The sequence below is a fragment of the Eulemur rufifrons genome, chromosome 7, assembly GCF_041146395.1.
Source record: "Eulemur rufifrons isolate Redbay chromosome 7, OSU_ERuf_1, whole genome shotgun sequence".
NCBI lineage: Eukaryota > Metazoa > Chordata > Mammalia > Primates > Lemuridae > Eulemur > Eulemur rufifrons.
The window spans coordinates 242,021,244-242,037,788 of NC_090989.1; the positions used below are offsets into that span (position 1 = coordinate 242,021,244).

Sequence of the window (16,545 nt, forward strand, 5' to 3'; positions counted from 1 at the left end):
AGTACTGCACAACAGTGGCCTCTTATCCTTTCTGCCTTTCACTCTCGCACCTGTTCTTTTTTTTTTTTTCTTTTTGAGACAGAGTCTCGCTCTGTTGCCCAGGCTAGAGTGCTGTGGCGTCAGCCTAGCTCACAGCAACCTCAAACTCCTGGGCTCAAGCGGTTCTCCTGCCTCAGACTCCCAAGTAGCTGGGACTACAGGCATGTGCCACCATGCCTGGCTAATTTTTTCCATATATATATTTTAGTTGTCCATATAATTTCTCTCGATTTTTAGTAGAGATGGGATCTCGCTCTTGCTCAGGCTGGTCTCGAACTCCTGAGCTCAGACGATCCACCCGCCTCGGCCTCCCAGAGTGCTAGGATTACAGGCGTGAGCCACCGCGCCCGGCCTCACACCTGTTCTTGAACCTACCAAATACCCTTGATAGACCCAAATTTGACCAGTCTACCGTCAAGAGTCCCCTGGAGTACTTGCTACGAACAAATCTTACTGTATGGAACCTACATGGGCACCCAAGGAAAGCTTCAGAGTCCTGTGAATCTCTGTGCCTATAGAGAGCTCAGTAAATATTGATCAATATTGATCAAATGATCATATTGATATCAAATATAGCCTCTTCTGTAAGCTGTATCCGTGAACTCCAAGTTTCCATGAATCCAACTGTAACTGAACAGTTTTAATTGTTTATATGCATGTTTTAAAATCACTGAGTTAAAATATCCTTTTTCGTTGTATGCAGCCATCTGATGCCTTAATTTTGGGGAAGATAAAAAACATTGATTGCGTCCTCCTTGCAAGGTATAGTTTATTTATTTTTTTTTTTATAAGCTTTCTGATTGTTACTACTACAGGAGAACTTAAATTTTGGAAAGAGTAATGATACAGGTATGCATTGTTGTGTGTTGGTGTAGTTAGAACATCTTAAGTCACCTTTATTTACCATGTGTGGTTTTGGGTAAGTGATACTGACTTAGGAGATCAAAGATCTTGTGCCCTCCACCTTGGATTGGAAAAGTAGATCAGGTATCTGAAGTTGAAGCTCTGGTTTTGGTTCCAGCTGCAAGAAGAAATGTTTCCTTTTTTTCCCTTCTAATTATCAAGATAAAGAAAAACAATGCTTCATTCATGACCCCTTGTTAGTAGTAGTAGTATGTTTGTGGGAAGTGGGTTTGGGGTCTCCAAAGTGAGTTACTTGTACTGTCTACACCATTGTTTTCTTTCTTTCTTTTTTTTTTTTTTTGAGACAGAGTCTCACTCTGTTGCCCAGGCTAGAGTGAGTGCTGTGGCGTCAGCCTAGCTCACAGCAACCTCAAACTCCTGAGCTCAAGGGATCCTCCTGTCTCAGCCTCCCGAGTAGCTGGGACTACAGGCACGCACCACCATGCCCGGCTAATTTTTTCTATATATATTTTTAGCTGTCCATATAATTTCTTTCTATTTTTAGTAGAGGTGGGGTCTCGCTCTTGCTCAGGCTGGTCTCGAACTCCTAAGCTCAAACGATCCGCCCACCTCGGCCTCCCAGAGTGCTAGGATTACAGGCGTGAGCCACCGTGCCCGGCCCACCATTGTTTTCTTGACAAGGCTAGTGCTGCTCCATTATAATATAGGAGGCAATAGCATTTTTTATCACATGGTTAGAAATCAGTCAAACTATATGTATTAGTTTTCTATTGCTGAGTAACAAATTACTGCAAATTTAGCAGCTTAAAATAGCACACATTATGTCACAGTTTCTGTGGGCCAAGAGTCTGGCGCAGCTTAGTTGGATCCTCTCCTTGGGGTCACACAGTGTATACTCAAGAGCTGTGTTCTCAACCTTGTTCAAGCTTGTGTGGCAGAATTCCGGTCCTCGTGGTTGCAGGACCCTCACATTGCAGGACTGGGGCCTTCAGCTCTTAGAATGGTCCCCATTCCCTGCCACGTGGGCCTCTTCACAGGCAGTTCACGCAATAGCAACTTGCTTCTGCAAGGCTGGTAGGAGACTCTCGAGGGAGTGATTTCCAGTGCCTTTGCCATATCCTGACGGTTAGAAGCAAGTCTTGGGTTCACCCACACTTTACACAGGGCATAAAAACAGGGACCATGCTAGGATCTGTCTGTCACTCTACATTTTTAAAATGGAAGTGGCTTCTTAGAATCCAGTAAATCTAAATTTTTGTTTTAGATGGTCACTGGGGTGGGTTTCAGGAGACCTCCTTTGTTGGTCTGTGATCATTGCTACAGAGTACTTGATTTTTTTTTAGGCTCTAGGAGGAAGCGGGGTGGTAGTCACCTGTCTGCCATTTCTCCTCTCCTATTAGGCACGGGAGGCAGCACACCATTGTGCCTTCAAAAATCAACTACCAGGCGAACATCTGGGCTTTGAAGGAAGAGGGTTGTACACACGTCATAGTGACCACAGCATGCGGCTCCCTGAAGGAGGAGATTCAGCCCGGTGATATAGTTATCATCGATCAGTTCATCGACAGGTGAGCAGGATCTGACATGCTTTAGGCCCTTGGAGCTGGTCATGCCCAGCTCAAATAGATGATATATGGGAACCAGGGGAAGAAGGGAGGGCAGGGCCACACCACCGACTTCCTTTAAGCTTTTCATTATGAAAGGTTTTTTTTGTTTTTGTTTTTTAATTGACAGATAACTGTATATTTTATGTGTGTATGCATTGTTTGATTTGTCAATCTAATTAACATATTCTCCCAGATACTTAGCATCTTTGATAGTAAGAACATTTGATTTTTACTTTCCTAGCAACTTTGAAATATATAGTACATTGTTATTAACTGTAATCACCATGCTGTACACAATAGATCTCAAAAACTTATTGGTCCGAACTGAAATTTTGTGTCCTTTGATCAGTATCTCCTCACCTTACCCTGATAACCACCATTCTACTCTCTACTTCTGTGTTTAACTTAATTCCACATATGGGGGAGCTCGTGCAGTATTTGTCTTTCTGTGACTGGCTTATTTCTCTTCACATATCCTCCAGGCTCGTCGGTGTTGTCGAGATTGGCAGAATTTCCCTTTTTAAGGCTAAGTAGCCTTCCATTGTGTAAATATACCACATTTTCTTTATCCACTCACCTGTTGATGAACACTTAGGTTGCTTCCACGTATCGGCTGTGATGAGTGATGCCTCAGTGACCATGGGATGCAGGTATCTCTTTGACGTACTGATTTCACCTCCTTTGGATGTGTATGTGGAAGTGGGATTGCTGTGAGTCATACAGGTTTTCTATTTATTTATTCATTTATTTATTTTTGAGGAAGCTCCATACTGTTTTCCAAAACGGCCGTACTAACTTATATTCCCTCCAACAGTGTACAAGCGTTCCCTTTTGTCCACAGCTTCACCGACATTTGTTCTCTTCATCTTTTTGATCATAGCCATTCTGACAGGCATGAGCTGATAGCTCACTGTGGCTTTAATTTGCATTTCCCTGGTGATTGATGGTGCCGAGCATTCTTCGTATAGCTGTTGGCCATTTGTGTGTCTTTTGAGAAATGTCTATTCAAATCCTTTGCCCGTTTTTTTAATCAGGTTATTTGTTTTCTTGCTATTTAGTTATGTTCCTTATATATTTTGAATATTAACCCCTTATCAGATGCATAGTTTGCAGATATTTTTTCCCAATCTACAGGTTGTCTCTATATTGTGGGAGTTTTTAAACATATGCACGGTAGAATAGTCATGAACTCTCAAGTTCCTAATTCCCAACTTTAACATTTATCAGTTCACTGCAATGTGTAACTTAGAAGATAAGGGCATTTTTATTTTAAAAAAAGGATAAGTTAATATTTTCTTAATATTATATATGTAGGCACATATATAATTTTCTGTATTGTTTCATGAACTTTTTTTTTACAATTGATTTATTCAAATAAGGGTCAAGAGAAGATCTCTTGTTACACACGTGCACTTTAATAAGCCTTCTAGTCTGGAGGTTTCTACCTTCTTTTTACCTTTTTTGTTTTGGCTGATGGCACCTCCCCACATCCTGAGTTTTACTGATCGCATCCTTAGGTGTCATTTAGTGTCTTCCCCATCCCCCCAGCCCCGGAGACCTGCACAGAACCAAGTTTGAATTCCTGGCAGAAATCCTTCCTGCTGCATCATATCAGGGTCATGTAATGTCTGGTTTTCTCTTCACGGTGTGATTGATTAGGTAGCTCAGGTGCTGGGGGTTTTGTCATTTAATGGCACAAATAATGTTCGTTTACCAAAAAAATCAAATAATAACAGACTACCAATTTCTTGGGCCTCTTCTGTGTTTAGAAGTAGTTGAAGAACTCACAGGGGAAAGTGATGGTCTCTAGAACTACCCCTTGCCCCATTCTTGGTGGAAGTAACTGCCTCTCAGTTGCTTTGGATGGAGACAAGAGCCCACGGGGTGAGAGGGCGGGAGGAGTAGGTACCGCAGTTGAACCCTTTGGTGGCTCCTCTCTTGGTCCCCCATCCAGTCACCCTAACTAGCACCTCAGTCCATCCTGCTCCTCCCTCTGATCTTATTACATCCAAAGGCTGCTTCTGCCTCTGCTATGGGAGAGAGGGTTATCCGGGCCAGTTTTGTGTGTCTTCCACCTTTCAAGGATTCATGTCATTTCTGGTCCATTACAAGCATTTTTGACTGTTTCTTGATGGAATGAAACTATTATGAAATTGCTCATTCTGGAAAAATAAGCACCACATGTACTCACCAGCACATTGGTTTCCCTGATCATCACCTAAGTGCACATTTGGGAATAACACCAATTGGGTGTCGGACTGAGGTGGGGGGTGGGGGAAGGGGATGGGTGTATACCTACATGATGAGTGTGATGCGCACTGTCTGGGGAATGGTCACGCTTGAAGCTCTGACTCGGGGGAAGGGGGGGCACATGGGCAATACACATAACCTGAACTTTTGTACCCCAATAATAAGCTGAAATAAAAAAAAAGAGAGAGAAATTGCTCATTCTGTAGGTCAGAAATGGTTGAATATTGGCAATTGCATGTGGTTCAACGTAATAAATAATGGGGATTAAACTAAAATCGTTACGTGCTCCTCAGCCTGCCTTTTTCCCCTATAATTTATTTACATCTGACACTATATATTTATTATTGATATCTTTCTTTTCTTCTAGAGCAACGGTCCCCAACCTTTGTGGCACCAGGGACCAGTTTCGTGGAAGACAATTTTTCCACAGACCGATAGTGAAGGGGAGGGAATGGTTTTGGGATGATTAAAGTGCATTACATTTATTGTGCACTTTATTTCTGTTAGTACATTGTAATGTATAATGAAATAATTATGCAACTCACCGTAATGCAACCTCTCTGCTGATGACAGTCTGTATTTGCAGCTGCTCCCCAGCGCTAGTATCACTGCCTCAGCTCCACCTCAGACCATCAGGCGTTAGATTCTCATAAGGAGCACACAGCCTAGATTCCTCACATGCGCAGTTCACAGTGGGGTTCCTGCTCCTGTGAGAATCTAATGCTGCCGCTGATCTCACAGGAGGCAGAGCCCGGGCAGTGACGTGAGTGATGGGGAGCGGCTGTAAATACAGATGAAGCTTTGCTCAGTCACCCACCGCTCACCTCCTGTGCAGCCCAGTTCCTAACAGACCACGGACTGGTCCTGGTCCTCAGCCTGGGGTTTGGGGACCACAGCTTTAGAGTATAAGCCATGCGAAGGCAAAGACTCTCTCTGTCCTATTTGCACCTTATCACAACAGTGCCTGGCCCATATTTGCTTAGTCAGTATTTTTTTGAATGATATAACTAGGCATTCAAAGCAAAGGATGGGCTGTTGGTTTGTGTTTAGGAAACATCTTGATCAAAATCTCTAGGGCTACGGTTGGGCGTGGTGGCTCACACCTGTAATCTTAACACTCTGGGAGGCCGAGGCAGGAAGATAAGGAGTTTGAGACCAGCCTGAGCAAGAGCGAGACCCCGTCTCTACTAAAAAATAGAAAGAAATTAGTGGACAACTAAAAATATATAGAAGAAATTAGCCAAGCATGGTGGTGCATGCCTATAGTCCCAGCAACTCAGGAGGCTAAGGCAGGAGGATCGCTTGAGCCCAGGAGTTTGAGGTTGCTGTGAGCTAGGCTGACACCACGGCACTCTAGCCTGGGCAACAGAGCAAGACTTTGTCTCAAAAAAAAAAAAAAAAGAAAGAAAGAAAAATTAGCAGGGCATGGTGGTGCATGCCTGTAGTCCGAGCTACTGGGGAGGCTGAGGCAGAAGGATCACTTGAGGCCAGGAGTTTGAGGTTGCTGTGTGCTAGGCTGACTGATGCCACTGCACTCTATCTGGGGCAACAGAGTGAGACTTTGTCTCCCCCCCAAAAAAAAAAAAATCTCTAAGGGCTGTCAGAATCCATGTGGTGTGTTGAGAGATCATGACTTATGGAAGTGATTATAATATTTAATAAAGCAGAATATAAAACTCCATATTTAGAATGATCCACATTTATAAAGTAGTAATAGATGATACTGGAAAGAAAAGTCTGAATTGGGCAGTCAATCTAGGATTAATTTGTCACTTACGTGGTATAACAGTACACTGTTAACTTTTCCCAGATCTTTTACTCAACATGTTGTAAATGTAGATGTTTCACATACTGGCTATCACAAGAAAGCAGTTTGGCCAGAAAGATGATAACTAGTAAGAGAATAGGTATTGCCATTAGATCAGGTTTCATTCTGTATTGGCTCTTAGCCATGCGACCGTAAAATCTTCCGGTATTTGTTTTGTTTTTTTGAGCCAAGTGGATAAACCTGCCTTCCTTTTTTTTTTTTTAATTTTTGAGAAAGGTTCACACTCTGTTGCCCAGGCTAGAGTGCAGTGGCCTGATCATAGCTCACTGAATCCTCAAACTCCTGGCCTCAAGCGATCCTCCCACCTTGGCCTCCCAAAGTGCTAGGATTATAGGTGTGAGCCACTATGCCCAGCTAACCTGCCTTCATGATGTTTCCTTGGAAAAGTTAAAAAGTCTCTAACAACTACTTTTTATGGGATTTAGGATGTGTTAACCTGCTCAATAACTAGGTGCCATTATTGAGAGTGTGGGCTGGAGGGTCTAGTAGTTAACAACAGGGGGAAGTAACTGTTAAAAGGATCCCCAAGGGAATATCATTTAGCATAAAATATCAATTTTTATATGGATTACATATTACAGTGATTTTTGGATATATTAGATTAGATAAGATTTCAAAGCTAATTTTACCGGTTTCTCTTACTCTGTTAATGTGGCCACTAGAAATTTTAAAATTACAGATGAGGCTCATATCGTGTTGTTGTCAGATGCATCTTCTAAATGATACTGCCCCTGGTTGAGCTGAGTGGCTCCCATTAACCAGGCTTGGGTATCACGTAAATGATTCACCATGTATTTGAATGTCTCACAGGGGAAGAAAATCGGAACTTTTTACTTTGTGGTTACTACCTTGTACATGTTGTCCTGATAGCACATTTCTTCATAAAGTGAATCTTGGTATGTTGAGGCAGGCCCTGATTCCTCCCTCCACTTGGTGCTGTCCCCAGGCACAATGGTCAGCTAAGGGCTGTGCTGTTTTTAGTCTGAGGTTCCCAGACCCATGCCCACTGCCTCAGCTTGTAACATTCTGTAAAGTGGGCCGGTAAATAGAACTCCAGGGCAGGGGGCAGGAGCACTTGCTCGGGAGGTTTCGTCTTGGCTCTGTTTGGCCTTGGGCAGATCACTTCACCCACCTGCATGTTGGTTCCGTCTTCAAAATGGAGGATTGAACTTCCCCCGGCACTGCCTGCATGTCCTCTTCAGGGGCTGATCTAGAAACATACACTTGACCTATTGCCATAACTTTGCCAGCACATTGTCTCAGAAAAAACATCCTCGTCCTAAAGTGGTCTTCAGAGGCTAGAGAGATTGTTTAACAGTTTGGCTCTTTTTATTTTATAGGTAGCAGGACTTAAAGCATGTTGTTTTCTCTTCCCAGTGCTCAGCATAAGGGGGTGGGGGGGAACCAACCCTATGTGTGCCGTGTGACACGCACCTTGGAGCGTGTTCAGATTTAAGAGTGACAGGTGGCTCTGATTTTTAGGGCTGTTTTTAGAAACATTGGGTTTCTGCTCTAATAATGAAATACACCCTTGAAGGAATCTGACGTGGCTGGAAGCTCTTTTAAGGAAATAGGGTTATTCGTTTCTGAAAATTACGTTTTTCCCCTCATGCCACCTTCCAGCCAGTGAAGTTAAGAAACCTAGGCTTGAGAAAAGAGGGGTCCTGGGTGCGACTGTCCTAGAGAAAGCAGGTGGAGAGGGCAGAGGGTCCAGGTGTGTTTGTGTGGGTGCAGTCAGCCCTTGCGTCTGCTTCTCAAACATGCAAGGAAATGCCGAAGCATTTGAAGTTAAAATCATCATTTTTCATTTGTGACTAGGGCATCTATAGAAAGCAAAGTATATGTTGGTCTAGGAACAAGAATCTGTTGTCTTTTTCATTTTCCCGTTTTTGTTGCACAGTGACAGGTTTCCTGATTCTTGCCTTGCCCGAGGCCCCAGACTCTGGCACCATTCTTCTTCACAAACCAAACGTTAAAAATCAGAAAATAGGAATTCATACCAAGGACATGTAGGAAGCTTGTCCACAGCAGGTTTCTTCAGTGCCTTATGTCTCCTGCTGTATTGGGTCTGATTAATCCATTTCTTTTACCTTGTAGAAGGTCCCCATTTTCACAGCCACAGGTCATTTGGCATTGAGAATAAAACATGGTTAAGACTGGGATTTGTTCCACTTCTTCACGGTCATTGAACAGTTAATTTGAACTGGGGAAAGAATTGACATTTTGTCCTTAAAGAAAGTGGTCAGGCTATTTATACTTTAAAAGAATCTTGTAAGATATATATTCCAAGATTCATAATTTTCGGGTTTCTCTCCTTTGTATGTGCTGGGGACACCTGGCTCTCGCTATGTCACCTACGAGGAACTGAAGCCAGATGTTCTGTAAGTGGGGGAGAAAAAAAAAAAAAGACTTCATAAGGGAGTCAAAGTAATCTTCTGTCCTCAGAATCTGGCTTTGCTGTGTGAGATAGGGTCAGCATTCTGAACCTCAGCTACTCTGACGGTTCCAGTTAGGCTTTTTAGATTGTTTCTCCATTGGTCTTTGCATGTTTTTATCCTGGCATCTTCTTGTCTTCCATGTCTATTCGCTACTGTCCAGGGAGCAGTTGGGAGAGACGTCTGTCCCCTTGCTTACTGACTGGTTCTATGGTTACCGCCTTCCCTAGCGGAAACTATTCTGTTAGGTTGGTGTAAAAGTAATTGCAGTTTTAGCATTGTTGAAATTTGCTCTTTGATATTGGAATATACTCTTAAATAAATGTGGTTATGTTATACATCACTTTAATGCACATTTCTCCCCTTTTTTTTCCTAATGACTTATTACTTGCTATTTATTTGATATTTATTTTAGAGTATGGAAATACTAGACAAAAAGCAAATTCTAATGATAATTCTTATTCGAATTCAAAATGGGTCATAAAGCAGCGGAGACAACTCACAACATCAACAACGCATTTGGCCCAGGAACTGCTAACGAATGTACAGAGCAGTGGTGGTTCAAGAAGTTTTGCAGAGGAGATGAGAGCCTTGAGGATGAGGAGCACAGTGGCCGGCCATTGGAAGTTGAGAGCAATCACTGAAGCTGATCCTCTCAGAACTACAAGAGAAGTTGCTGAAGAACTCAACGTTGACCATTCTATGGTTGTTCCGCATTTGAAGCAAATTGGAAGGGTGAAAAGCTCAATAAGTGGATGCCTCATGAGCTGAACGTAAATCAAAAAAATCATCATTTTGAAGTGTCTTCTTCTCTTATTGTACACAACAATAAACCATTTCTTGATTGGATTGTGACGTGCGAAGAAGAAAAGTGGATTCTTTACGACAACAGACAACCAGCGACGACCAGCCCAGTGATTGGACTGAGAAGCTTCAAAGACTTACCAAAGCCAAACTTGTACCAAAAAAAGGTCATGGTCACTGTTTGATGGTCTGCTACCAGTGTGATCCACTACGGCTTTCTGAATCCTGGCAAAACCATTCCATCTGAGAAGTCTGCTCAGCAAATCGATGAGATGTACCAAATCTCATCGATTTGAGATTCGCCAACACCTGCAGCTGGCGTTGGTCAACAGAAAGGGCCTAGTTCTTCTCCATGACAACACCCAACCACATGTTGCACAACCAACACTTCAAAAGTTGAACGAATTGGGCCATGAAGTTTTACCTCATCCGCCATATTCACCTGACCTCTCTACAACTTTTTGCAGGGAAAACGCTTCCACAACCTGCAGGATACAGAAAATGCTTTCCAAGAGTTCATGGAATCCCAAAGCATGGGACTACAGGAATAAACAAACTTATTTCTCATTGGCAAAAATGTGTTGATTGTAATGGTTCCTGTTTTGATGAATAAAGATGTGTTTGATCCAGTTGTAATGATTTAAAATTCACAGTCCAAAATCCCAATTTCCTTTGCACCAACCTAATGCAAAGGGCTTTAAAGATACAGCTTCCTCTTTTGAGCCCAGCAGGGTCAGTGATGGGTATGCTGTTACATGAAGCGTGGTACTCATACCTCATCCCTGCCTGCGGGTTGGCAAGGGCCCTGTGTCAACCAAATTCTGAGATGAGACTTAGGGCAATTTAGGAGCATGATTATTCATTGCTTGGCCTTTCTTTTGTTTTCACTTATCAGCCTTGTAACTAAAGAAAGGCATGATTCTCCCGCCTCCGACACCCACCCCACTTGTAAAGCTTGACTTGAACGATACATTATAAAGTGGTACACAAGAATGGTTTCTAAAGAGATTTTTGCCATTGGAGCAAAGCAAGACTGTTTCCCTGTAGCTGCTTTTTTCAAAAAGGCACTCTGTTGTCTCTTCCTCTTTTCCTTGTGGTACATGGTCCCTCTGTTTTCTAAGCCAGTCATTGTTAGATATGTCTGTAGATTCATGTCTGTATGGGGGAACTGAGGATAGGGCCTTTCTTTCACCCCAAACTGCTAAATATCTATGCCATGGGCAGAGGATTCCAGCAATTTCTACACTTGACCTTCTTCCTCTGTATTTCTTCAGGTTATTATAGGAATTCAATTCACCGTATTTATTATGCAAGTATAAAAAGGAACAACTCTTAATAGATCTGTAAACTGGAAGGGTGCTCATGTTATATTAGGTTTGGATTTTTTTTTTTTTTAAAGGATCAGAGCAGTAGGACCTACTAAACTGCATCGATCACTCTCAGAAATATCTCAAGGTGAAACTGTTCTGCCTGAGGCCCATGGTTAATGGCTCTGCTTCAAGAAAGCAGTGAAACAAGCCTTGGAAGTGAGGCCATCTAAAACGTTTCCTGGCTCTGCCCTCAAATTCCTTTGTCACTTAGTGTCCTCATCTGCTAAATTAGGGTGTTGGATTGATTCCTAAGAAGGTGTCCTCCTCCTTCAGATTATTTCTTCATCAGCCTATTTTCTTGCTAGAAGAACTGGGAGAGGCTCGAGCGAACTTTTGTGCTGCGTTCTTACTCATCAGGAAAGTCCCGCTGTAAACACACTGTGCTGATCAGTTGTGTCAGTTTGTTTCCTTCTCCCATAGAGAGGCCCTGCCTGGGGCTTCCCCCATGATGTCACAGGGCACAGCACTGGGCCCTTGGGCCAGGGCCGTGCTCTGAAGTCAAGTATATTGTCAGTATCTTTGCACCCCATGTGGACTAAAAATAGTGTTCTATGGTAAAGAATTGCCCAGCAAGCCTTTGCATGGCCCTTTCTCCCATCCCTGTCAGCAGCTATTTTTAACTTTCTGTTACCACAGCTGCCTGCCAATCTCCCTCTCTCTCGGCCTAGAATGTCTCCCCCACGTTTGTAGAGAAAACAGAAGCTGTTAGGCATAACTCGCCTTCTCCCTTTGCCTTCCCTTTCACCAGTTAGTTGCATCCCCCTTTTGTTATCTTCCTGCCTTGAATGGGGGTCAGCTACTCCCCTGTATGAGATGTTCGTTCTTATGTTCTGTTCCATAACCTAGTTCTGTTCTTACCTCCTCGCCATATATCCTATAATTAAAAATGCCAAGCTACCAGTTTCTTAGTTCCTACTAGGTGCCGCAGTCAGTTAATCCCATTTATCGCGTACACCGATCATTTCCCCAGTTTAGAGTTGAGCAAACAGGTCCTTCCTATGTTTCAGACACTGCTAATTATCACAGCTCTGGGAAACATCTGCCATGTACCTTATTCCCGTTTACAGGTGAGGAAACTGAGGCCCAAAGAGATGATCGTCACCACCTGTGTCAGAGCTAGGACTTCTATCCTCGTGCTCCTCTTCAGCATGCTGTTTAGCAAGACCATGAAAAATACTAGAACATAAGGGAAAATGTGTAACCTGTTTATGGAGCTGTCTTTCCTCACCTGGCTATAAACAGCCATTGGTGTTTCTCCTTCCCATGGCACCATCAGCAGTGAGGGGCACTCATGAGACAGGAGTGGGAAGAGCTTAATGATGTTGGTTCAAATTCATAACTTTGTGGTTCCTTCTGTTTAATAGGACAGACTCACTCCACTTCTTAACCTGTTGCTTGCCGTTTATGTCCAGATTGCCTCTGTCTCGTCACTATCCCTGCACGTTAGTGCTGGACTGTTTGAATAACCTTTTAAATGAGAGTAGAATCACTTCCCTGAAACCACCTTTCTTACGAGAAGCCGTTCTGGTCTGCCAGTAGATTAATTGACTCACGTTCCTGCATGTTAGGGCTTGCTGTGGGCACAGACAGGTGTTTGCTCACAACTTGTTTATAACTCTGCATTTCCTCAAAGGAAACATTAACAAATGGCTATTTTCAAGCTGATTTAACATCTTGATTCAAGAAACAACCTATCGGCCGATATTTCTCTGGGCTTTTCTCCCCCTCTGTGTCTGTCTGAAAGTGCCCCGTGTTTCCTCCTTGGCTATCTTGAACTCATTTCTCTCATTTTGTCTCCCTCACTCTTCCATAGGCAGTTTTTATTTATTTCTTTGCGCACTAACTTTTCTTAGCACATATCCCTGCTTGACAATTGTGAGCAATAAATTTGTTGGGTACTATGACATTAAAATGTCATACTTTGAGGCGGGCAGGAGAAGCAGCAGATTTTCCATAAACAGTAGTTACTAGTGCCAACCACTTGCTTCAGCTTGCCTTGTTCAGTCCTCACATGGACCATGTAAGGTAAATGATGTTACTCTCACTTTAAATACGAGAACACCGATATCACTGAGGTGCAGAAGTGACTCTGCCAGGGGCACACAGCTAGTGAGTGGTGGAGCCCCAGATGGGTCAGTCCCTGCCGTCTGTGTTTTCCAGTGGGATCCCACGCGGAACAGTCTCCTTGCATAGGTAGAGGGGTTTGCTGGTTGAAGCAAGAGTAGGGGGCAGACCTTCAGCATCGGTACTTTATTACTGTAGAAACCATATCTCAAACCGTATTAGAGTGTGTATTAGCTTCCTATTGCTGCTGTAAGAAGTTATCACAAACTTAGTGGCTTAAACAAGACAAATGTATTATCTTTTAGTTGTACAGGTTAGGAGTCTGACATGGGGTTGTTTTTTTTTTGGGTATAGGCAGGGCCATATCCTTTCCTGAATCCATTTCTCCTTGCCCTTTGTCACTTGCATTCCTTGGCACAGAGGCTACATCCTTCTTCAAAGCTGGCATTGGCGGATTGGGTCCTTCTCACCTCTCATCACTGTGGTGTTGACTCCTTTCCTGCCTCCGTCCACATGTGTGAACCCTTCTGATGACATTACACCCACCTAGTTAATCCAGAATCAACTTTTTTTTTTTTTTTTACCTTTCTATTTTAAGGTCAGCTTGTTAGCATCCTTAATTCCCCTTTGCCGTGTGTGGTGACATATTCACAGGTTCTAGGAGTAGCATGTGTACATCTTTCCAGGGTGGGGCGGTCATTATTTGATATATAAAATGGAGATGTTATTACATTACAGTCTGTTGGGATATGGCCACCGGAGGTTTTTGCTGCCTTGTTTTTATATTTAAACAAGGGTGTAAGTGGGCGTCAGGCTGATTGAACAGAGTACCATAGACCAGGTAGCTTCTGAACAACAGAAGTTTATTTCTCACGGTACTGGAGGCTGGGAAGTCCAAGAAAAGTTGCCAGCAGATTCCGGTGTTTGGTGAGGGCTGGCTTTCTCATAGCTGGCACCCTCCCACTGTGTGCCCACGTGGTAGCACGGACGAACTAGCTGTCTGAGGCCTCTTTTATAAGGGCATTAATCCCACTCATGAGGGCTTTGCCTAGTCACCTTCAAGAAGTTCTACCTTCAAAATAGGTAGAATTAGGGATTAGGATTTCAACAGGAGTTTTGGAGGGACAGACCTTCAGACCATAGCAGTGGGGATGTTGCTAATACCTTGTGAAGAAAGAATTTGTGAAGTAATTTGCCGAAGACCGCACAAACATTCAGTGATAAGATTCAAATCTAGGGACAAAACTACATTTCCTGTGCTTTCTCCGTGTCACTCAGAAAACCTTGCAATGAGGATAAACTATGATTCTGAATATAGAAGAGCTGTTTTGGCTGGAAATGGGCAGTGAGCTGACGGTCTTAACTGGGTAACAGTCCCGACTTTGCGGTACATGACTGGCAAGTTTATTCCAGGCTTCTTGCTGAATTGTAAAATCTCAGATTTCTCAGAAGACCCTCAGAAGGAGGACAGGTGCTATTAAAATTACACATATTTCATTCTAGAATTTCTTTTGGGTGGTGTCATCCACTCTGCTCCACTGTGGTTGTAAAACCTCATTGCTCTTGGTCAGCATTAACAATGCCTCTTCATTTTATGCTGTACTCGTATGTTGCTGTTTATAGAGATTAGAGTTTAGATCACTAAACGGTTCACTGAATGTGTTGATACTCAAGTTAGTGATTCGGAACAACTCAAATAGGTGGGCAGACTGTAAAGAGGCGTTTCTCCTTTGTACCTTCCCTTCTAGTATCCTGGTAGTGTAGCCCCAGAACTATTAGAAACTGGTTTCTAAGCCCTGTTTCTTCTCCGGGGCCACTTGCCCCTTTCAAGGTCATGTGCTCTGAGGCCCCATGTGGTGCTCACTCCCAATTCTGTCTCTGGCCCAGCCCACGCTTCTGAGCTGCTGTAGGTTATCTGAACATCTTGGTTGACTTAACCCTAACGCCCTTCCGAGAAGGTAGATGAATGCTGTGTTTTATGATTCAGATATGGGGAATCAAAAAGATACGGTAATTTGCTATAAGCCACATAGTTAGTAGCTAGGGAGTTGTGTTGAAAGAAAAATGCAAAATATTCCACCTGAGAGAGGGAATTAAGACTGAAGTCAGGGCCGGGCGCGGTGGCTCACGCCTGTAATCCTAGCACTCTGGGAGGCCGAGGCGGGTGGATCGCTCAAGGTCAGGAGTTCGAGACCAGCCTGAGCAAGAGCGAGACCCCATCTCTACTAAAAATAGAAAGAAATTATCTGGCAAACTAAAATATATATAGAAAAAATTAGCCGGGCATGGTGGCGCATGCCTGTAGTCCCAGCTACTCGGGAGGCTGAGGCAGGAGGATCGCTTAAGCCCAGGAGTCTGAGGTTGCTGTGAGCTAGGCTGACGCCACGGCACTCACTCTAGCCTGGGCAACAAAGCGACACTCTGTCTCAAAAAAAAAGACTGAAGTCAATAAGTATCACATGTATGTGACGTAGCATGAAGGTTGTTCTAAACACATGATACGTCTTAAGGTAAAAAAGTTCAAAGCAAAGGGAGGAGTGACGAGGCAAAGGGTGGGCACAGACAGGAGAGAGGGCAGAGATAGGTAAGGGGATGTTTCGTGTGGACATCTGTTGGGGTCTAGCCACTGGAGGGTTTTGTGGTCCTGTTTTCATAACCACAGTTGTGAGCGGGAATATTGCTAATGCTTGACTCATCAAAGGCTGAAACCAAGCCAGAGCTGGAATTAAGTGCGTGGCATCATTTTATTGGTCAGTCTTTGAAAAAGAGAAAAGCCTCTATTTATACAGGCTGGAACTGTCATTTGGCCTCTTCTTCAACCCCATCTGGAAGTGCGTGGGGGTTAACTTAGCATTTCCCCTAAGGCAGCACATGTGGCTAAGGTTTGGGAGATACACGGGGTTTTCATTCCTTCGGAGCCCTGAGGCCTCTTCTCCAAGGGAGTGGCTTCCATGCCAACTAGTGTCACTGTTTAGCATGTGATATCCTGAGAGTAACAGGTGAATTTTGGTCAGTGGACATGGAGCTGTGTAAATGGGACCAGTGAGACTGGTTGTCTGAGCTGGCCCTCACTCTTCCACCCCTGGAAGAGGACATCACATCATCTTCCTTCCCCTGTTGGCTTCCTTTGCCCATGCCTCCCCTGTTGTCCCTCTGTAGGAAAGATTGAGGACCCTCTTTCCTGTGTTACTCGTGAGTTTAAATTTAGAACAATTTAATAGACAGAGAAAGTAGCTTGTTTGGAAAAATTCTGGCGAGAAATTTCTGGGCGACTTGTCACTGGG

The 16,545-nt window shown here is 43.6% G+C and overlaps 1 protein-coding gene across 1 annotated transcript in view; it reads left to right on the forward strand.

The window, feature by feature from the left end:
- Positions 1-16,545, forward strand: part of MTAP (methylthioadenosine phosphorylase) — a 41,399-nt gene that overhangs the window by 12,063 nt on the left and 12,791 nt on the right. The window contains exons 3-4 of the mRNA XM_069474263.1: positions 743-801; positions 2,304-2,471. Of these exons, the coding sequence (XP_069330364.1) occupies positions 743-801; positions 2,304-2,471 (227 nt within the window). The remainder of the gene's footprint in view (positions 1-742; positions 802-2,303; positions 2,472-16,545) is intronic.